Source organism: Apodemus sylvaticus, chromosome 9 (genome assembly GCF_947179515.1).
Source record: "Apodemus sylvaticus chromosome 9, mApoSyl1.1, whole genome shotgun sequence".
Lineage (NCBI taxonomy): Eukaryota > Metazoa > Chordata > Mammalia > Rodentia > Muridae > Apodemus > Apodemus sylvaticus.
The window spans coordinates 21,512,035-21,533,824 of NC_067480.1; the positions used below are offsets into that span (position 1 = coordinate 21,512,035).

Below are 21,790 nucleotides of genomic sequence, written 5' to 3' on the forward strand. Positions count from 1 at the left end.
AGCTGGCAGCCTCTCTTGCAATCCACAAGGCTCAGGCAGATCTTCTAGCCCTTTGCCACACTCATAATGCAACTGTCAAAGACGCAAGCCGCACTCTCAGCCCAAACAATCTAAGCCCACGCCCCAGAGCAAGGATCCAGACCTAAGCTCCGCCCCTTCCCTCTGGCCCCGCCCCATCTCCGGAAGATTTTTCTACAGGCGCCGCGAACACTCGGTCGTGACGTCATGACACCGCGCCGCGGACAAGATAGGACCCCGTCGCGTTCCTGTCCCTCTGGTCCTTGAGCCGGCGAAGCAATGGCCTTGAGGTTGCTGAGACTTGTCCCAGCGTCCGCGCCCGCGCGCGGCCTCGCGGCCGGAGCCCAGCGCGTGGTGAGCGGCGGGTGGCTTTCCTCGCTTGGATCTCGGCCTGTCGGCTCCGAGCCCTGACGCTCCGGCATTGTCGGTCAGACCCATGAGCCGCGAGCTCCTGAGGCCTCCACTCACAGCTCCCGGGTGCAGCGGGACTCACTTTCCCGGCTGCACTTGGGGAACCGAGATGCCGGAGCCCTGGAGCCTGGGCCCGCATGCTCATCCGTTCGTGATTGGCGAAGCTGCTTTGTCGAACGCCTTGTAGACTGTGGGGTGACGTGATGTGGAGCAACAACAGATTTGGGGTAGATTGGGGAGGATTAGGACTTCTTAAGGTGCATGCCAAACAGTGGGTGATAGGTGCCTAGGGGACCGTGGCTGCAAACAGAACACCTTTTATGACGGCATTATAACTTCTTTGATTTCTAGTAGCGAGAACTACATAGGTGTTAAATTGTAAATGGGTTGACAATCCTGCTAAGGATTTTTATTTTGAATAGGAGTAATCTGTGTAAGAGAGAGGTATGGCTGTGAGCCAGAGAGAGATGAGATGTGTGTGAATGTGAACCTGGATCAGCACTGTCAGCCTAAGCCCCATTATGAATTAGCGCTGTCAGCTTAAGCCCCATTAGGATCACACCAACTAGAGCAGAGCGCATATTCACAATGCACTTTTGACCTTGAACATTAGAGACTACACTCATTCCCCTGTATCTTCACATCGCCCCCTTCAGTAAGGTCGCTTCACATATTTGTATGTCAGAAGTTCAGTCGCATTCTGTGTTCCACCCTAAGATTTGCGTGCAGAGTTCATTCCATATGCTGTAAAGTGTTATTATTTTACAGTGAGCAATGTTATATCTTGTCCTTTACAGTACTCACAGAGTAATTCACAGCCCTAAAAAGTCTATTGTCCTTAATATTCATTTATTTTCTACCCTTTTAACTCATGACAGCCACTGTGCTTTTGATGATTTTGCTTTTCCTAGACTCGGGTAATCAGTCATATGTATTACCTGTCATATGCTTTCTTTGTTTACATATACTTTTACAATTCATTAGTGTTGCTGTACAGCTGTTAAGAGTTCTTGTCTTCTCTTTTAACACACACACACACACACAATCACAATCTAAAGAATAATTTTAAGCCAGATACTGTGGTGCACACCTTTAGTCACAACATGAGACAACAGCCTGGTATATAGGGAGTTCCAGGCCAGCCAGGGCTACATAGTAAGACTCTTGTCTCAAAACCAGCCCCCTCAATACATCAAGGGAAAAAAAGATCCACTCTTGTCTTTAAGGCTTGTTTAGTCATTCCCTTTAGTTCCATAGTTTGGTTATATTGCCATTTATCCATTTACCTATTGAAGACCATCTTGGTAATTTCCTCTTCAAGGCAATTAAAAAAAAAAGCTGATTTAAGTATACATGCAGATTTCTAATGGGAATGTTTCTTATCATTGGGTGAAGTGTTTGCTGGGTCGTTAGTGATGTGCTGTAGTTTTAAAACTATCTGTCTTCCACCGACTGTCCCATTTGTACTCCTTAGCAGTACAGAGCATCTGTGCGATCTTGCTGACACTGGTGCTGGAAGTCACTTACATTTATGAGCATCCAGTGAGCAGCACACATAGCACACCTTCTGGCTCCCGAGGGAGTATCTTAGGCACTTACATGCCGTCTGCGTGATCTTTGTGAGATAAGTTTGTGTATTTTAAATATTTACTGCCCTTTCAGTTGTCTACCTTTTAATGATGTATCCTCCACTGTCCCCAGTTGGTGATTTTTGTTTGGGGAGAGTGGATTGTTTTAGCTTTATTTTGATGAATAGAGAGGGGAGACTGCTGAGAATATCCCTTGCCTCGAGGAGAGAGGTATGAGGAGAACCTTTGCATCCGTGCATCAGAGAGGGAGATGATGCTTCTTCCACAGAGCCTGGGCATTCGGGTTCTTTGGGTGGTTATGGAATTGAAGAAAGGCAGAACTAATGCTTATATTGCTCTGTTTGTGGATCGTGGGCAGTTCCCACTGTTGATGGCATCATACTCGGGTAGAGCATGGAAACTCTTCTTAAGCCTAAGTTTTCGCCGGGTGGTGGTGGCGCATGCCTGTAATCCCAGCACTCTGGGAGGCAGAGACAGGCGGATTTCTGAGTTCGAGGCCAGCCTGGTCTACAGAGTGAGTTCCAGGACAGCCAGGGCTATACAGAGAAACCCTGTCTTGAAAAAAACAAATCCAAAACAACAACAACAACAAAAAAAAAAGCCTAAGTTTTCTTGCTTTCCCATGCTTAAAGTGTTTACTCAGTGGTAGGGTAATTAGGTAACAGCTAAGGCAAAAGCCTAGATCAGAGAGTACTTTATTTTGTCAGGTGCCCCTCTCTACTGCCATTTGTGCATATCCATCCTGTTCATCTGTTCATCCATCCAGTTTCCAGTTTCCAGCCCTGTTCTGAGACCTAAGAAGGTAAAATAGCCAACTCTCAGAGAGCTTACACTGAAGAAGGGAGTCAGGTCATTAAATAAGAGGAGCCTCTTAGTGTTTTACATAATGCCCGATAATCCCTGCAGTAACCAAGAGGTGATGTGGTGTTGTGTTTTCAGGGACGGATCCATACCAGCGTGCACTGCAGGCTGCGGTATGGACTTTTGGCCTCCATTCTCGGTGATAAGACAACCAAAAAGCTGCATGAGTACAGCCGAGTGATCACAGTGGACGGGAACCTGTGCTCTGGGAAGAGCAAGCTCGCAAAGGAGATCGCACAGCAGCTAGGTACGCATCGTACGCACCGGCAGGATGGGCCTGGCCTGTCGGTCACGTGGCTGCTTGTCCCACTTAGCTTCTGCTTGGCTAGTGACTAGGTAAATGTAGGCCTAACAGAGGACTTTTACATTTTCTAATTGCTTGTTGAGTCTATGTTTATAATCTGGGTGTTTGCAAGGCTTCAGCAAGAGGATTGCGATGAGATCGAGGGGCGCTTGGGCTATGTAGTGAGTACTAGGCCGCTGATAGCTTCACGGGGAGACCCTGTCTCAAAACCACCAGATTAGGAGAGGGGTCTTAATCTCTCAAAGGTAACGTTGAAACATCCATGGCAGTTACCAGTTGGAACTGGGCTTTACCTGGGAGTGCAGCAGGATCCTTGTCTGAGCCGCCCGGCCAGAGGGGCTGTCACTGCCTCCGCTCATCCTCACGTGGGGTGACGGGAGATAGGCAGATCCCTTCCCTTCCTCAGGCAGCCATCTGCCTGCTTGCCTTTGGGGATACTGGAGTGCAGCAGTGGGGTGAGGTTTGGGAGGGGCTGGGCTGGGCTGCTTGTTGTAGAGAATGAAGAAGCATACTCCTTAGCTGTTGTCCACAGCACAGAATGTGCGTCTTGAACATGTGATGAAGCGTGGGCGTGAGGGAAACTTGTCCTTGGGTTTTGACACCCAGCCCTGGCAATAACATTCAGATTCTCTGTGATTTCCGCCCCACTGCACACTCGCAGGAGGAGTGTGTAGGCTGCCCAGGCTCCATCCAGGTCTTCTCTCCATAGGCATGAAGCACTTTCCAGAAGCAGGGATCCAGTACTCAAGCAGCACCACAGGTGACGGACGGCCCCTCGACATAGAATTCAGCGGCAGCTGTAGTTTAGAGAAATTTTATGATGATCCCAAGAGCAACGACGGCAACAGCTACCGCCTGCAGTCCTGGCTGTACGCCAGCCGCCTCCTGCAGTACTCAGACGCCCTGGAGCACCTATTGAGCACAGGTACCGTTGTGTCCTTGGTCGGGGTGGAGGGCATGCTCCTTGATTCTTTTCTGAGGAGAAGTTTTCTGAAAAGATACGTTCTGTGTAAGATCGTAAGTCCTCGAAATCCCTGATGTTGCAGACTCAGAATAGCACAGCCTTATCATTGCTGCCCACGGCAGGGAGATCTGCCCCTTGTAGATGGTATGACACTGCATTTGGAGGACAGCATTCAGGTGATTGGGAGAATGTGAAGTCACATTCATGAGGATGGACTGCATGTCCTATAGAAAGAGACATGGATGACAGCTAGCGGGTTTTCTGGAGGGACAGTGGTCAGGTTAAAAGTTAAACCTTGAAAAGGTGGCAGAGGTAGGGGTCCTGGCACCCATTCAGTTAGAAGAAAGTGTGTCCTCAGATGCTATCCAAGTAAATGTTTGGGCACACAATGTGTAGAGTGGGAGACTGGCAGCAGGGACCAGGAAGCAGTTAGGACATGAGAGGAGGGCAGAGGACAGATCCAGAGTGTGTGTAGATAAGGTCAGAATACAGCTGTCCTCAACCCAGAATGCCCTGAAAGCAAACAGTAGACATCCTGCTGACCCTGTAGCCAAAGCTGTGTACCAGGAACAGTATTCACAGTGGTACATCATGTGGGGGGGGGGGGGGAGAGAAAGGATGTGTTTGATAACTAAGGCTGTGTCTACCCTTATAGCAGTGGCTGCCCTGTGATTGGTGAGTGAGTTGCGTGGGAGAAGGGGGAGCTGGTGTGGAAGGCTGTGTCTACTTTGTATGGCTGCCCATGATTGATGGACAGATTGTGTGAGAAAGACTGGGTGGTTTATAGTTAAGGCTATGTCTGCTTCCTTTAGCAGTGGCTTCGTTGCGGTGGATGCTAGGCTTAGAAACAAGTTCAGCTGCCTCTGGGAGTTGGCTCAGTGATTTCGAGCTGTGAGAACAAGGATGTGTTTTCAGCAAGACCTCAAGAGAGCTCATACAGCTGTTTCACAAGGTTGCATTTGGGACCCATTGCCTGGGACTCTGGGTTCTAAGCACACAACATGTGCCCATAGACCCCCAGGTTGGGCTGAAGTTGTCACAGAAGTGTCTTGACTTTTATTTTCCATTTGTATTAATGATTATTTCCTTCCATGGGTGGAAGCTGTTGTCTTAGTGTTACTGCTAGAAACTTATGTGGTCTGGTTGTGTACCAGGACCTACCTCAAGGAAACCCAAGCAGTAGCTTGGAAATGATACTGGCTTTCAGGGCAGTCCATTTTCTTTTAGAAGCATATTCGTCCTTATTTTCTAACTACTTGTTTCTTGAATTAAAAAGAAACACTTTGCATGTTAAGGTCACAGTGATTTGTTTCATTTTTATGCTGTGTTCAGTCACTAAACATTGTGACTACCTGTTGTGTGCTAGGCTTATTCCAAAAGCCAGGAACACAACAGGAAGGAGGCTTAGATTTTCATAGGAGAGTAAAGACTGACTGGAAATCTGCAGGACAGGAGTGAGTGGTGGTGAGTGCTCTGGGGAAGCTAGTCCTAGGTGAAGTTACAGAACAACCAGTTTTCTCTCTGTGGTGAGTGGAGCCCTGGGGCCCATTCTTCATGAGGGGCAAGCTGTGCCTGGGCCTCGCAGGATGGATTGCAGGGACTCTGGAAGACCTTGAGTGATTATGTTGCAATGAGTGGAGCTGGTGATGTGGGTAATAAAGGTAAGAAGTTAACAGTTGAGGCTTTAAACTTTGGAAGTCTCTACTCTGAAGGAGAGAGGAGGCCTTGGGAGGTTTGAGCACAACCTCATCAGGCTGAATGTGGAAGTGTCCTGCTGCTGAGAAGGAAGGATCTAGATGTAATTGTGAGACAGTGTCTTCTGTGAACCTCCTGTTCACCTTCTCACTGAATGGGTGGGAATATTCACCTTTGGCTTCTTCAGCACAACCACCTCAAAGACCGGAGTGTCCCCAGGGGCTGTACGCCTCTCAGATTATGCCAAAAGATGTAGAAGACACTGGACCTCGAGGAAGAAGTGCCCTGAGACTGCTTCCTAACTGCTGGTCTAGAAAGCAAATCAGAACGCCCTGAGCCAGGGTCTTCTGGACACGCTTGCTGTGAGGCAGGAAGCTGAAGCAGGGTCTTCTGGACACGCTTGCTGTGAGGCAGGAAGCTGAAGCTGCTGTCAAAAGAGAACACGAAGTTTTCTTTAATGATGGGGATGGTATCACAAGAAAAAAGACTGTTGCTTTGGCCCTGTGGTACAGCATTGTAACAAACACTGGAATTCCATCTCTTGTGCTAGCCCATTTGAGACTTAAGATCTTACACAGAACTTACCTAAAAGTCTGTTTCATTTTTAGACACATGAGCCAACTAAAAATGAAAGTATCCTGAACTTGAAACTTTGTATACTTAATTCTTTATGTTCAGATGCTTGAGAGGCCCTGATGGCTGTTGAAAAGTAGGGCATGCAGTAGGGGAGGTGCTAGTTCAGAGGGGTCCCAGTGGTCCTCAGGAGTCCTCTGTCACAGGGGATAGAGAAGACAGTGCTACCCAGACCAAAAGAGCACTGTGGTTTAAGGGCTTTCCTTTTGTACAGAGCATAGTCTTTGAATGGCAGAGACTGCATTTCTGTTGTTCTTGGCTTTCCATTTCTAAAATGAAATTTCTAGTTAGAAGTACTTTTTTATCATTTGGTTCAAATTATTTTTTTCCCTGTTTTGACAGGACAAGGTGTGGTCTTGGAGCGCTCCATCTACAGTGACTTTGTCTTCCTGGAGGCCATGTACAACCAGGGCTTCATCCGGAAGCAGTGTAAGCTGTTTAAGCCCTGGGGTGCTTGGGCCTCTGCTGACGGGCATGCCCTAAAGAGGGCAAGGGGAGGTTATTTTGAATGAAATAAGTGCTGTGGCATAGCATATTCCCCAGGGAGAAGGGAGTCACCAGGTTCCCACTGTCATCTTCACCCTAAATAGCTCTCTTTTTTCCCTTCACTTACCCTGTAAGCAAAGTGGCATCCTTGGTGCTCAGGAATACCACAGCTCCTGCAGCCGTCCCTAGGAGACCCCTGGCCCTCAGTTCATTACTACAGCATCACGAGTTGTCCTTGGCCTGTGTAACTAATTGTGCTGAACTCTCCAGTTTCTAGCATGTGGGTTTTTAGACTTGGGTTGTTTTACTTTCCCCTCTGTCCTTGCACAGTTGCCAGTGTCATTGCTTCCCTCCAATTGATGACCCTATCTTAGGAACACTGGCACTGGTTGCATCATTGACAGATAACAGAGGAGAAAGAATAAAAGTTAAAGTAGACTGACCTGCGACAGGCAGGGAGACTGGTGTATCTGTGAAGAGCTTGCCCATGCTGTGCTTGGCCTGCATCAGTTCAGGGTCGGGTTCTTGCCTGTGTGCTTGGTGGCTGCACCAGTGGGCACTGAAACCTGGAGGTCAGAGTGAGTTTTCTTGATCAGGGAAACTGAGGCAAGCAAAGGAATGGTTGCAACCTGAGGCTCTGGCTCTGGCCCTGCTGTTTCCTGGTGGGTGGCTAGAGGTCATGCACCTATGCATGGGGAACAGAAAGAGTGGGCAGAAACATTTCGCTTCTGCCTGAGGGCAAGCCTGCCCTATACATGCCAAGCAGCAGTTGAGGTTGGTCAACGGGTATTTCTGAGCCACTGTGAGCACAGTTCTGGCTGGATGCACAGGCACACCAAGCAAGGCTTTTGCTGTCCCTGGGAAGGGGCATTAAGGCAGCAGAAGTGAGGAACAGCATCCTTGACACCCCTCAGCTGGCTCAGAGTGCTGTGAAGGAGCACCCTGCAGTCTGGCTAAAGTGGCAGGAGTAGGCGTCATGCCCAGGGACAGCTCCTGTGGTAAATGTCCTTCGGGGATCAAACACCCGAGTGCAGGAGGGAGTGAGGACAGCCAAATCGTCAGCATTAGGTGAGTGCTGTTGTAAAAGGAGGCCTGGGGGCAGGCAGTGTGGTGTTGGAGTGGCAGTCAGGGTATGCACAAGCAAGGACTGGCAGCTTATCGAGGTGGGAAGCTTGGGTGCCTTCTGGAAACACCGAGGGACCACTGAGCATTTAGGTGTGAGAAGGAAGATTTGCCAGTTAGGTGGTCACAGGAATGTCTGGAGAGAACATATGGCGAGGGAAGTCCCAGGGAAGGAAGCAGTTGGGAGGACGTAGGAAGGGAGCAGGTGGCCTAGGTTGGAGGACACTGGTGGCAGGAGCTAAAGTGACCACGGACAGTGGTCACTCTTGCAGAAGCACAGCAGGAGCATGATGGAAAACTACTTTCTAGAATGAAGAGGAATCAGGCTGCATGGTGGCTTCTGTCTGCTACTCTTGGATGTGAGATTCTCTGAGATCAGCTCAAGATACACCTACAGATAGATTGATGCTGCTAAGGCCTGAGGAATAGGTGCCAGCAGGTGTAGTTTGCAGCCCGCACTGCAGGCCCGTAGTGGGCCTGTTTCGACTTGATAATGCCCATGAGATAACAGAGAGGCAGCCAGCTCCTGGGTCCCACATCTGAGGAGGCGGAAACCCCAACGGGTAAAGCCCCATGGCTATGTGTGCTCATGGGTAGCTGAAGGGAGGAGGGTTGGCCAGGCCGCGTGTGCTGTAGCGGGTGGCCGTTGGCTTCTCCTGTGTGGGGTTAGTGACTGTGGTTGGTCATGTTAGTGCCAGAATAGGGAAAAGCACATTAGCTGATGTTAATGGCGTCCAGGGGGGGAGTGGCCTAAGGAATGGGATGTTGATGTAAACAAGGAGGCAAATGAGGTGGAACAGAAGCCAGCAGAGGGCAGGGGCTGCTATTGCAAGTCTAGCAAGCAGGGCAAGGGGGCATAGCTCTCTCCCTGTGTAGGCATGGTCAGGACAGTTGGGGCAGGTGCCCTGGGCCCATGGGCCTGCCTCCTCCATCACACTTCCTGCTCCTCTACTTGCTTTTCCTTGGTCTTGGTCACAGAGCAGTCCAATATAGCCTTCAACACAGTGACCTCGAGGGTCACTGGAACATTTCAGAAGTCAAGTGAAATGTCTTTCCATGGGCTTAGTGCAAGCATCCACTTGTCACTTCTGGATGATTTACCATGGAAACAGTATTTCTCAACACTGTGTAGAGGTATCCAAGTGTGGCTATCCCACTGTGAACCTAGTGCATTCTCCCTATTGGGGCTAGTGTGGATAGTGTGTGTGATGACCTGGGTGATGGTTCTTTCTAAGAACAAGAGTGATCATCAGGACTGTGGGGTGTGTGTGTGTGTGTGTGTGCTGGGGGCCGAGGTGAGGTGACTGCAGCAGTCACATGCTCCACTTTACTTTTGTGTAAACCTGATTCAGTGGATGCTCACATGTCATGCATCAAAGTCTCTCAAGCATTCTGAACCCAGGTAAGTGTAGCCTACATTTTTCAGCTGAATCTTTGTGAAATACTTAGAACCCCCTATAGAGCAGATGCTTATCTGTGCATTGTAAGGAAATAGATGGATACCCAGTGGGTGTTTCATGCATCCTAGCTCAAGAAACATATGGAGATATGTAGGTGTGCCTCTAGCTTGCCCAGGAAGTGAGGTTGACACACTCGGGCTGTCCTGTGGGCAGTGGTTAGATCAGGTCATGATTTAGATCCTTGTACCAGAAGAAGCCTGTAGCCGTCTGGAGTGTGATGATGCTGGGCTCTCTTGTAGGTGTGGACCACTATTATGAAATCAAGCGGCTCACTCTCCCGGAGTACCTGCCACCACACGCAGTCATCTATATCGATGTGCCTGTGCCGGAGATACAGAGCAGGATCCAGAAGAAAGGAGATGTAAGTCATTACCCATGAGATCCAGGTGCCTACATGTTCTTGTGATCGGCATGTGACAGGTGCCAGTTCCCAATGGCCTTTGTAGGTCAGGACACATGTGCAGGAGATCCCAACCAAAAACACATCTGTCCCTGAGTCATTCCTGTGGGGAGACAGAGCACCTTGTCTTCCCTGCCTGGGCCTTTCTCTTCTCTGAGAGTCTCCTGGCCGCTGTCCTGGAAATGAAAGTGACTTGCATGTCCTTCACATGTCCTGATTCAAAGTCGCCCTTTGGTTGACACTGAGAGATTAATAGATGCGGGTGGTGGGGAGTTCATGGCCTTTGCATGCGGTGCTGGAGATAGAGCTGCGCTGAGCTTAAAGTGCCCATCCTCAGTGCTGTGTCCTCACAGGACTCGGGCATCTTTCCTAGTGTGGCTTCAAGTGTCTTTTAAAACATTCATTGATTACTATTATTGTATGTAATACCTGTATTGTAAGTTGTCAAGAGGTACATGTATCACAGCACACGTGGAAGTGTGAGGACCACTTTGTGACGGTCTCTCCTTGCACTTTCTGGGTTCCAGAGATTGGTATCTAGGCTGTGTGGTGAGCGCCTTAACCCACCGAGCCATCTTCCTCACCCTCCAGGTGAACCAGCTCTTCCCTGCCCCTGACAAGGACAAGTCAACCATTTTTTGTGCCTGTCCCTCAGGCTGCGTAAGAGCTCACTCTAAGTTGCATGAATAAATCAGGACTTGCCATGGAATTACAGAGGGAACTGCAAATATTTCATTTCTCTAGTAAAATAACTTTCAGCAAAATTGTTTATGGCAGTTATTGAGAAAGCCCAAGTCATATTCCAAAGCTGTAGAAAGCAATTTTGCTATGCTAGATAACATGTTTGAAATGTCTCAAATAATTGTGAGTCCAAATTTGAACTGTCAGCTATGTTTTTTCTAAGTCAAATCTTAGTTTCACCAACACAAAAATAGTCGCTGTATAAAGACAGGAAGCTTCTGTGGAGAGACATGTGCTTCTTGCTGTTCTGTCAGTGCAGTCCTCTGGGATCAACAATGGGCAGCCAGGCCTCGGCAGAGTTGCTGATAACTCTGTTATTCAGTGTCTGTGGGTGTAGTGTGCATAAGTGGCTTTTGTGGTGGGTATTTGTTTCTGGGATCTTTTAGGATCCCTCTTTATGTAATCTTGCTTCACTTTGGCTATGGCTAGTGGTGGAGTCATTCCTTGTCACCCCAACAGTGCTTTTGTGGCCCCTTACTGTTCATCCTAAATGCCTGCATCTGTCACACACCTACAGTGTCTGCATGCTCCCCACTCTGCTGCAGTAAATTCTCCAGGGAAGTCAGTCCCCTTCACCCTCATAGACAGAGTGCAGTTAGACGGTCGCATTTTGCTCTGGGTGCCAGGGCCACAGGATGTGATTTATGCTTGCTCACATGCAACCAGCTGAAATTTACAACTCGGCTTTAGCAAACTTAGCAAAATATGGAGCTCCCATCACAGTCCAGTTTTAGAACATGTTCGCAGTTCAGTTTTAGAGTATGTGTTTTATAAGCCAAATCAGTAGGCCTAGTCATTTTCTTCTCCCTGTCCTTTTCCCTTCCACAGTGCTTCTTGAGTTCCTCTGTCCCAGGTTACAGGGTACTAGGACTGTGTGCTCACTGGAAAGGGGTGCCCCACTCGAGCAGCATAGGTTCTAGAAGCGCAGCGCAGTGAGCAAGGAAACAAGCAGACACACCACGTCCGGCCCAGGGTGGAGGAGCACTCTGAGCCTGGGCTAAACTGGTTTAAATAATGAAACGTGCGACTATTAATTGAATTTTAAAATGGTTGAGAATTGTCTTCAGATGGCAAGGGAAGTGAAGGAGTGGAAGGGTGAGTAGGGTTGGTAAGGAAGGAGCTCCCTGCTGGAGAGGAGGTCTGAGTTAGTGAGGAGGGCAGCCTCCCGGTCTCCAGTAGGAAAGCTGCGGCAGCTGCAGAGGGCGGGCTTCCCAGTCCTGTGGCAGGGAGGAAGGCGTCCCTCGTAGCCTTCATTTGGTGAGGAGTAGCAGAAAGACTGGCAGAGGTGAGGGGTGGGGTGGGGTGGGGTGGGGTCCTGACTCTGATCTATTGGTCATGTTTTATACACATAACAATAAGAAAATGAGTCTGAATGCCTCCTGGGACGTTTTCTCTGCTTTCGTTTAGCCACATGAAATGAAGGTCACCTCTGCCTATCTCCAGGACATCGAGAATGCCTACAAGAAAACCTTCCTCCCAACAATGAGGTGAGCCCAGCACAGCACTCACATATAAGACTCAGGCCTCACAGCCCACAGTGCTTTCTCCCCACTCGCTGCCTCAGGCTGCTGAGCCAACAGGAGCCTTTTCAGTTCAGGTTTTGTAAATTTTTTGGGGTAGGGGTTTTTATTTTAATTTTTCCCCCTCCTGTTATATCCTTAAAATTCTTTTTGGTTTTTTCGAGACAGGGTTTCTCTATGTAGCCCTGGCTGTCCTGAAACTCACTCTGTAGACCAGACTGGCCTCGAACTCAGAAATCTGCCTGCCTCTGCCTCCCAAGTGCTGGGATTACAGGTGTGCGCCACCACCGCCCAATTCCTTAAAATTCTTGATGCTAAAAATAAATCTGTGCTTACATCCATGGCAAATCTTAGCACTAAAGGTCCTGTGCATTCTTACTCAGGTAGTGGGTAGATAGCTAGAAAACCACTCAGCATGGCTGAGAAGGAAGCCCATGAATACACAAACCACAGCCGCATAGGTCCTTTGAGGGGGCATCCCTCAGTGAAGTTAGGGCCAGCTTCACTGGGTGGGTCTTCTTCTATCCCTGTTATGTTGAAGCATGAGGGAGGTGCCGTTTCCTCACATTCCATGGCTTTCTGGTCATTAATGTGTGTAACAGATTGATACTGAAAATCTTCAGGACATTGTTTAGATCCTCAAAGTACTTAAAACTATGAGTGAAAACAAAATGAAGTGAGTGATCTTCACCTCCCGCAGTCACACTGTGGTGGTGTGAATTCCAGGACACTCAAGTCCCAGATGGTAGGGGATACTTGTGTCAGAGCAAGGGGCTCTAGTGGCTCTGGGCATTTACACAGACCTCCCTGGAAATGCTGACCCTGTGCCTCTTGTTCTGTCTTACAGTGAGATGTGCGAGGTTTTGGTATACAATTCTTGGGAAGCTGAAGACTCGACCAAGGTAGGGTGATGCCAGCCAGTGGCAGATGCCCTTCATTTCAGGTTGATGCACAGGGTTCCCCAGATCACAGGAGAAATTTGGTTCCTACTAGATTACAAGCATTGGCATCTTATAATCCAAGATCCGCCTGAAAAGCCTGCTCATCAGCCTCCCGGAGCTATGAAGCCTTTGACTTTTCAAAAAATAGCTTTGTGTGTATGATCTTAAAGTCATAGACAGCAAAGATGCAAAATGCCTTGGGACTTGTATCAAAAAACATGACAGAACTGTGCCTTATTAGTTCAGAGGACATTTAAAGAAAACCATTTTCCCTAAATCTGCATGTTATGACATTCCAGTTAGTCTTGATGGAGTTTTCAGGGAACTTAATGAGTAACAACCAAGAAAATTCTGAAAAGGAGTAATTCAGGACATCTGCTCTCCCAAGTACAAAAGCATATGCACAGTAAGGAAAAGATTGTGTCGTCGGTGCAAGAATAACAGATCATCCAGTCGGTGTGAGTTTGCTTTGCTGTACCAGACTCCAGGAACAGCACAGAAAGACTGTCTTAGTTTGGCAGAGTTCCTTCAAGATAATAATCAAAAAGGGAAAGGTCATTTCTTACGTGGTATTAAGGAAAATAAATATTCACTTGGTGAAAAAACAGAAACAAATATGAGGCTAGCCTGAACTACATAGTAAAGTCAAGACCAGCCTGGGCTAGGTAATGAGACCTGTTAACAACAACAAAAACTAATACTGCCCCCTCCTCCGGCCCCCAAGTTCTGCCTTATATTTATTCATTGTATCTAAAGCTTCAATACCAGCAGTCAGGCCTGGCCTAGTGAGACTTATTGTGTCAGCACTTGGGAAGCAGAGCAAGATTATTGCAAGTGTGAGGCAGCCTGCTCTACATAGTGAGTTCCAGGCTAGCCAGGGCTACATAGCAAGACCTAATCAGACAGAAATGAAGGTCCAGGAAAGGGTTAGTAAACAATAAGAAGCATGCAAATTCAAGATTTAAGTGCCATCTCAGGCTCCCCCAACCTGCCGAAAGGTCCTGCAGAGCCGACAGCTGGGAGCCACCTGTGTGCCCTGTCCCTCTGTATAGAGGGCAGGAGGGAGGGGGCCCTGAGAGCTCTTCTACCAGGGAACAGCTTTCTGCTCTCCAGAGGCTGTGTTCTAGGTTCTGCTGCTTCATCCTGTAAGCATTCTTTTGAGTTCCTGGCTTTCCTACTTGGACTGAAGGCTAATTTCACTACCCTCCTGGACCAACGCCAAGTTATTCATATTCAATTTATTTATTTGTTTAAAGATTTATTTTATTATTATATGTAAGTACACTGTAGCTGTCTTCAGACACACCAGAAGAGGGCGTCAGATCTCATTACAGATGGTTGTGAGCCACCATGTGGTTGCTGGGATTTGAACTCAGGACCTTTGAAAGAGCATTCAGTGCTCTTAACCACTGAGCCATCTCTCTAGCCCTTCAATTTATTATTGTACCTTTTGATTAGTGTTTATACACATGTTTAGATAATATATCAGAATAATGAGCCTCCGACCTTTAAGTGAGGTCTGAGCTGGGCATGTTCTGGAAGAGCATTTGGATCTCAAGAAGATTGTCTCTCTGAAGGGCAGGACTGGAGGCCTGGGCTCTCCAGGAATATGTTGGTGTTCAGGTTCCTCTGCTTCTCTGGCCGTCTTCCCTTCCAGAAGGAACTTGTTTAGGAAGATGAGGGCATTCTATCCTTATTGCTGGCTTTCCTCTCGTCTCACCGTTCTTCCCATCTGCAGGGCAGCTTCTGCCCCTTGCTGTTTTGGAATGTTGATGGGTCAGGGTCATGCTGAGCCCACTCAAGTCCTACCATTTTGTTCTTCTTGATTAGTACGTCTTACTGGTTTGTATGATTCTGCCAAAGCTTTGTAAACTTGCAGTGTTGCCGAACTCACAGTTCTAAGCTGGGGTTCTGTTTCTATTGTTTTAGGTGGTAGAGGACATTGAATACCTTAACTACAACAAAGGGCCTTGGCTTAAACAGGACGATCGGACCTTTCACAATCTGCGGATGCTGTGAGTCACTGGGGGAGCTCTTGGGGCGGGAACAAATACTCCTTGGTGTGCACTGCAGGGTCTGCTGCATGCTGTGGAAGTAGACAGTCTTTAAGTAATTAGTGCTCCGATAGTTTTCAGCTACACAGGCAGGACTGAGGTGTTGGTCCTTTCTCCTTCTGAGCAACTCTTGAATTCTCTGGTGGGCTCAGTACTTAGTCATTTGTCATTAGTAATTCTGTCGTTATTTTGCTTCTACTCTGCCAGGTTTGGTTTTAGTTTGAAAGACTTTAGCATCAAATAAAAATTCTGCTCTCAGTAGAGACACATTTTAGTGGGAGATACAAGCAAACTAGTGCATGGAACTATTGAGTCCTAAAGGCCACTCCCAAGTCTGCCTCCTGGAAAGCTTCAGACAGAGGGCTGAGTCCTGCCTCCTCAGGCCTTTCATGCAAAGGCCTGTCCACCTTGGTCAGTTAGCCCCTTCCACTGGCTTCTTCCCTCCAGCTAAGACTGCAGGGAGTGTCTTCCTGCCACATTTACAGCCCCAGGGAGCTTCCCAGCTAACTTAACACTCAGAGAGCCTTGAGTTTCTGAGTTACCAGAGGCTCCCCATTGTTTCTGTTTATCACTGTGTCTGTCAGCAAGCTTACAGCCCTCTGTTGGACCGTGGTGTGCATCCTGAGCAGATATACCTACACAGGGCCCACAGGCAGAGTTGGCTGCCTTGTATTTCCATAGAGGACATGCTAGATCTTTAAAGAGACTTCCAGAGATTCAATTGTAGCAGCAGGTTACTTTCACTGATAATAAGATTTGTTACTGGGTCAAACTATACAAATAAATACACTTTACAACTACTGGGTTTTTTTTTTTCTTTTTTTGCGAGATGATTCTGTAGAAACTGTTGGTAGTGAATATTTTATCTGTAAAGAATTACAGTTAGGGTTGAGAGATAACCATTTAACTAGTAAGGGACCTAGGTTAAGATTCCAGGCACCCCCATAAAATCTAAGTTTCCTTGTGCACACTTGTGTGGAAGCAGAGGGATCCCTGGGGTGTGCTAACCAGCCAGTCCAGCCAAATTCACTCAGTAAGAAACCCTGTCTCAAACTTAAGATTGAAAGAGAATGAGGAAGACTCAGAATTACCCTCTGGCCTCTGTATACATTAGAGACACAAATATGCACACGTGCATTTTGCATACACACAGGAACATGAATGTGTGCACATGGATACACAATGATGCAGTATAATTAAATAAAAATCAAAGGAAATCTGCCATTTTGTTCCAGAGAAAAGAGTCGCCTTGGCATGCCATTTCTAAAGTTCAGCTACGTTCCTCCTGGTTGCTTTGTGCTGGGTCTCCTTTTCCTGCTGGTGACTTTCAAAGAGCCAGGTGTTGGCTGTTCATCACAGCTTTGTTTTCAGTGACGGTTTTCACTCTTCCTCCTGCTTCCTTAGATCTCAGCTGCTCTCTTCAGCATCCAGGGTAGACAGCTGAGTTACCTCTGTCCTAACAAAGCCCAGGTTCGCTCAGTTTCCCTTAGTACTGCTTTTCCTGCAGCCTACTTAGCAGATTAAAAAATATTCTTAGTTTCACTAAGGTAAAATATTTTCAGAATTCTGTTGAGACTTTCCTTATCTCACATATGATGTGTTGTTTGGTGTTGTATCTGGGGCTTTCCACCTACCATTGTCCTCCCATCCCCAAACCCTACTGTGATCTGCAAACTTTCTGCCTAGTTCTCTTCTAGTTCTTTTCAGGTGTCTTTCTGGCTGGCATCCTTTTGCCTTGGCACATGCTCCATTGAGCAGACAGTGTGGGTTCTGCTGTGGGACAGCGAATGCTGAACCCACCTGTTGATAGAGATGAGGCAAGTGGTGACTGGGTCATCTGCCTCTGTAGGATCTGTCAGTTCTGAAAGGGGGGTGAAGCTCAGGCAGTGCCCCTTCTTCCCAGTCTCCACTGTTGAGTTCTACCTTGTGTTTCCCTTGTTGTTAAGAACATCTAATTAGATAATGCTCATCTGCATGTGCCTGCCGTTTTCCTTTGCTCTGAAATGTTATATTAAAGGTACTTTTGCTCTTAGCAGAGGTATGGCATCCATTCTTTTACCTTTATTATCTCAATTTTAAGTCATTTTCCTACATAGCAAGTAGGTAGGTCTTGTTTTTTCATATTGACGGACAGTTGTATCTTCTATACTTGGATCTTTTACGTTAAAATGATCAGTACTCTTGGAATCCATTTCTCCATGGTTTGTGCTTTCTGCTTATTACATTGTTTTCTTTCCCCATCTCTGAATTTAACTGATCATTTAATATGTTCTACTTTGTATCAGCATTTCATACTTTAGAAAAAGCTACATTTTCAGTTGCTGTGTTTTCCTGTCATTCCTAGCTTGTGTGTGTCCAGTGCCATTCCACAGGAGGGCAGGTGGCTGACAGCAGGGTGCACCCTCTGTCCCTTACAGCACTGCTGGTGTTGTTACACTCTGCTGCAAGATATGATCTCTTAGTGTATTGTAACTGTCGGCTAAGAAGTGTACAGTCAGCCTACGTTAGCCACAGCATCAGCCAAGTTGTTTGTAAATATTATGACTGTGCTGAGTATGTGGAGACTTTTTTTTCTCAGGATTCTTTAAGCATTGTGGTGTGACTGCTGTGACCACAGTGAGGATTACTGAAAGTGTATGGCTAGAAACATGGAGGCTGTGTAACAGTACTGTGCTTTTTATGTCCTTAGAGTTTGCTATCCACAGGGTCTCTGGAAGCATCCCTGTGGATACCATAGGATACCTATAACTGCTTGAAATGGAGTCATACATTCAGTTCCCTTGAATAGATAGGTGTGTGTGTGTGTGTGTGTGTGTGTGTGTGTGTGTGCGTGCGTGCACATACAAGTGAGAAAGAGAGATATTTATCAGATTGGTTTATAGGATGCTACTGTGATAATCCAGCAATGACTACTTCACACTGGAGGGGCTGAGACTCGGGCAGGTGTTCAGTCCATGAGGCTGTCTTTCTCTCTAGTCCCTATCTGGTGCTGAAGGCCTGGAGGACTCGGAGTCTTAAGTGTACATTAGAGTCCCAAAGAAGTTAGTTCTGACACTGGTGCATGAATGCTGCAACAACAGGATAGCTGGATTGGCCAGCAAGAATGAGGACAAGCAGGCTGGAAGCAGTTGTCTCCGTCTGTAGCCCTAACCATCCAGCCAAAACATTGTCTACAGCCCATAAATCAATATACAGACAGCAACACATCTGGCTATTTCTCCTTCCAAGTAAAATGTACAACCACGTACACTGCCCATGGTGGTGCTCACTGTGAATATTTCCCACCCTTCAGGGTGCTCCAGAAGGTAGTTTGTGCTTTGAATCAGCATGCAGTACATTCAGTGTATGGAATCAGGGAGTTGAAATGAACATGATTCCATTCACTGTCACCCTTCGTATCCCAGTAAGAAACATTTTGCTTCTTGATTCTATGACCTTATACCCTGCTGTCCTCGAAGTTTGAGTACTAGGCTGTTGCTATGAAGAACTTGACCATGTTTTATTTGTTTTAGTTTAAGTAATGTGGAAGGCTTTAGTGTTTTGGATTATTAAAGTAGTGGAATTTTGTAAGCAGAACGTAATGGACTCTTCTAGTAAGAACTTAAAAGTCAGTAACACTGAGGGTCATACTCATGCATGGGCTTTACCAACAACTAGACTGTGATATCTTAGCAAAGGATCTGGCTGCCTTCTGCCCTGGTCCTGAGAACTTGCCTGAAGTTAAATAAGTCTATAAAAAATAGACTAATCTCTTTGGCAGAGGGAATTTCAAGAGTATAGCATTGAGTCTGTGGTTTGGTTATTAATGAAAACTCATATATAGTTCTACACTGAAAAAGAGCAAATGAAACAGAAATAGCAATATACATAATTTGGAGAAAAAAGCACTAGGAAGTTTGATGTTTATATTTGTAGCCAAGGCATCTCTGTCAAGAGAGGCTTTAATTATTCAAATAGATGAGTTCAAGGAGAGTCCACCTGTTCCTCATTGAAGGACTAGGATGCCCAGGAAACGAGCGCTCAGACAGCCAAGCTTCCACCTTCTGAGGAGATTTGAGTGCTTTCTCTAGAAAGCTTCAACATCCCAATGTGGGCAAGGGCAGAGGGGCCATCCCAAGCTGGCGTCTGAACTTGGCAATGTTATCTAAACAGTATTGGCTCTAGAGGCAGGAAATATGTAGGAACTTAGGAGTCAGGAATTCTTCTCCCATAGTTTCAGAGAGCTATGAGTCCAGGCAGCGTGTGGCAGGGGAGTCCCTGCATAAAGGCTGCCCTAAGAGGGCAGGAGGCCCTAAGAGGGCAGGAGGCCATAGAGATGGTGGTATGAAGATGAGAAAGTAAAGGCTGGTTTACATGGAGACCCCAGATGGTGGAGATGTCATGAGATGTCTGTCACAAAGAACCCAGGAAGTGGGGCTGCTGCGGCGCCCTGTGCCTGGGCCTGTCTTGCCCTGCTCTGTCGTGTGCCTGGGGCTGAGTCTGGGACTAGGCTGGGCGCCTCCACTCATGCTTCTCCCCTGAGCCTACTCTGAGGGCTGAGACTGTGCTTTCTCTTCCTGACCCTGTTGCTCTCTGCTGTGGTGGTTCCGTGTCCTCGGTTTGGATCTCTGCCTCTGGTCAGTTACTAACTGCACTCACTGTTTTCCAGTACACCTCCAGAGGTTGGTCTGTTTTGTCTGCTTGTTTTTAAGTTAAGGGAGTTCCTGTTTCTCCTTTATGAAGAACGCTTCGAAGCACTGACATTTCTGTTCCTGGATTGGCTCAGAAACTTCAGCCTCTGTCCTGGTCTAGCACCTGGTGATCTGAATCCCAGTGTTGAACTTTATTTCTTCACAGCCTGAACAGTTATCGCTGTCTTGTTACCACCGTGACACCTCCTGTAATGCTGTGGGTCTGTCACACAGACATCTTGTGACCCTTGATTTTTAGGATCAGTTACTACTGGGCAGAGTGTCTGACCCAGCATTCAAAAAAAGGGGACTGTCTAAGATCCAGACAGACTCTCTGAGACTAGGGAGTATTTCTGGCTTTTGATCTCCCACAGATAATAACATGTCATTTTCAAAATGTGATCTGAAACACGTGTTGATCTGACCCGTGCTTAAAAATCATAATTTTGGTAATTACTTAGTTATATGGTTATCAGGGTATAGAGCTGTGTCCTGTCATTTTCCCAGAGTTCGTGAGTTACAGCATCCAGTTAATGCTTGTATTTCATTTACTGTGGCTTTGTCCTTTCCCTGTGTCCTGTCCTCTCCTCAGTTTCATAAGTTTTCAATGGTAATTGTGTTGATCTTAATTTCTTGAGTGAAAATTATGATCTGTTTTCTGAGACAGTTACTGTAAACATGCCACTTGCCAGTTAGACTTAGTTGGTCCAGAAGTTGACCAAATTATTGCTTTAGAACATTTTTGTTTAATTTCAGTTACATTTGTCAGCGCACCCACCCACCTTACCCACCTCACCTCCCAACCCTGCCTTGTGCCCGTGAGGCTCATTGCAGCTGCTGAAGCTTCCAGACAGAGATCTAGTACTGTGGCGGCAGATGCAAGTTCTCCATGTGGTTTCAGGTGGAACTCCAGCTCAGGAGGAAGTAGAAACAAGCTGTGGGAGGTGGGAGGAAAGCGGACTCTCTCCTGTTGGAGAAATCTGCAGTCATGAAACCTTAACTACTGCTCCACTCTCTTATGTTGTCTTGCCTCTAGTTAGAGCTGTCTGTCCGTGGTACTAACCAGCCCATGATACTTATCACGTCATAGTTGGACACTGGTGTGGCAGGAACATTGTTCTCAGCTGGGTTGTCCATCTGCAGCGCTGAACCAAGTGTTTACTGTGTAAGCAGAGCTCCTTACTAATGCCTTTGTGTTGAGTCAGAAGCAGCTTCCCAGTGCCTGTAGTTTTTCATTATCTCTGATCTAGCCTGTTATCTTTAGCCTGTCTGATAAGTATTTACAAGAGTTGTGTCAGCTCTCCTCATCCTGTGAGCTCTGCTAAGAGTTGTTTCTCCAGGTTTAAGTAAGGTACAGAACTGAGTACTTTTAAAGCCTTGTTCTTTTTCTGGGGCATGTGTGAATTGTAATTTTGTCAAACTAAGCATAGATGGCGCTGTTCTTCTATATTTCACATACTTCATGCCGCCTCCCTTTAATATTTGTTAACATTTACTGTGAACTTCATTTTTAGCTGAAATATTTTGTTACCACTTCAATACAATTAAACACTGGCAGGTACAGAATAACCCTGTGTGTTAAAGTAGAGAGCTGTATGCATACACTGCTGGCGTAGTCATGGGAGTGTGAGAAGGTTGTCGGCTGGGACCTGTGGACAGGGAGCGCTTGAGTGCAGTGCTGACGATGGGCTTTGGCACTGGAATTTCATCGAACAGCTCATCAGAGCAAGCTTACAGGTCATAGCTGCTGTGTCCTCTACAGACATTACTGTTTGCATGCTTGGACTGTTTTTAAATGTTTTCATTTCTTTTGGCAGAAAAAACCCAACTGGGTAGGATATGAAAGCTAAGAGAAGCAATCCTAACCTTTGACGGTGTCTAGTATGACCACTTACTTAAACCAGTGCAAACCCACTCAGGG

At 47.0% G+C, this 21,790-nt stretch overlaps 1 protein-coding gene across 2 annotated transcripts in view; it reads left to right on the plus strand.

The window, feature by feature from the left end:
- The first annotated feature begins 237 nt into the window (after nucleotides 1-237).
- Nucleotides 238-21,790, plus strand: part of Ndufa10 (NADH:ubiquinone oxidoreductase subunit A10) — a 39,635-nt gene continuing 18,082 nt past the window's right edge. The window contains exons 1-8 of one of the 2 annotated variants that reach the window (XM_052192910.1): nucleotides 238-372; nucleotides 2,958-3,126; nucleotides 3,893-4,108; nucleotides 6,818-6,904; nucleotides 9,783-9,904; nucleotides 12,092-12,171; nucleotides 13,052-13,106; nucleotides 15,075-15,160. In XM_052192910.1, coding sequence (XP_052048870.1) covers nucleotides 298-372; nucleotides 2,958-3,126; nucleotides 3,893-4,108; nucleotides 6,818-6,904; nucleotides 9,783-9,904; nucleotides 12,092-12,171; nucleotides 13,052-13,106; nucleotides 15,075-15,160 — 890 coding nt within the window. In that variant the 5' untranslated portion in view covers nucleotides 238-297. Of the gene's footprint in view, nucleotides 373-456; nucleotides 657-2,957; nucleotides 3,127-3,892; nucleotides 4,109-6,817; nucleotides 6,905-9,782; nucleotides 9,905-12,091; nucleotides 12,172-13,051; nucleotides 13,107-15,074; nucleotides 15,161-21,790 lie in introns of those variants that run through there. The other variant, XM_052192911.1, reaches the window with a different exon arrangement.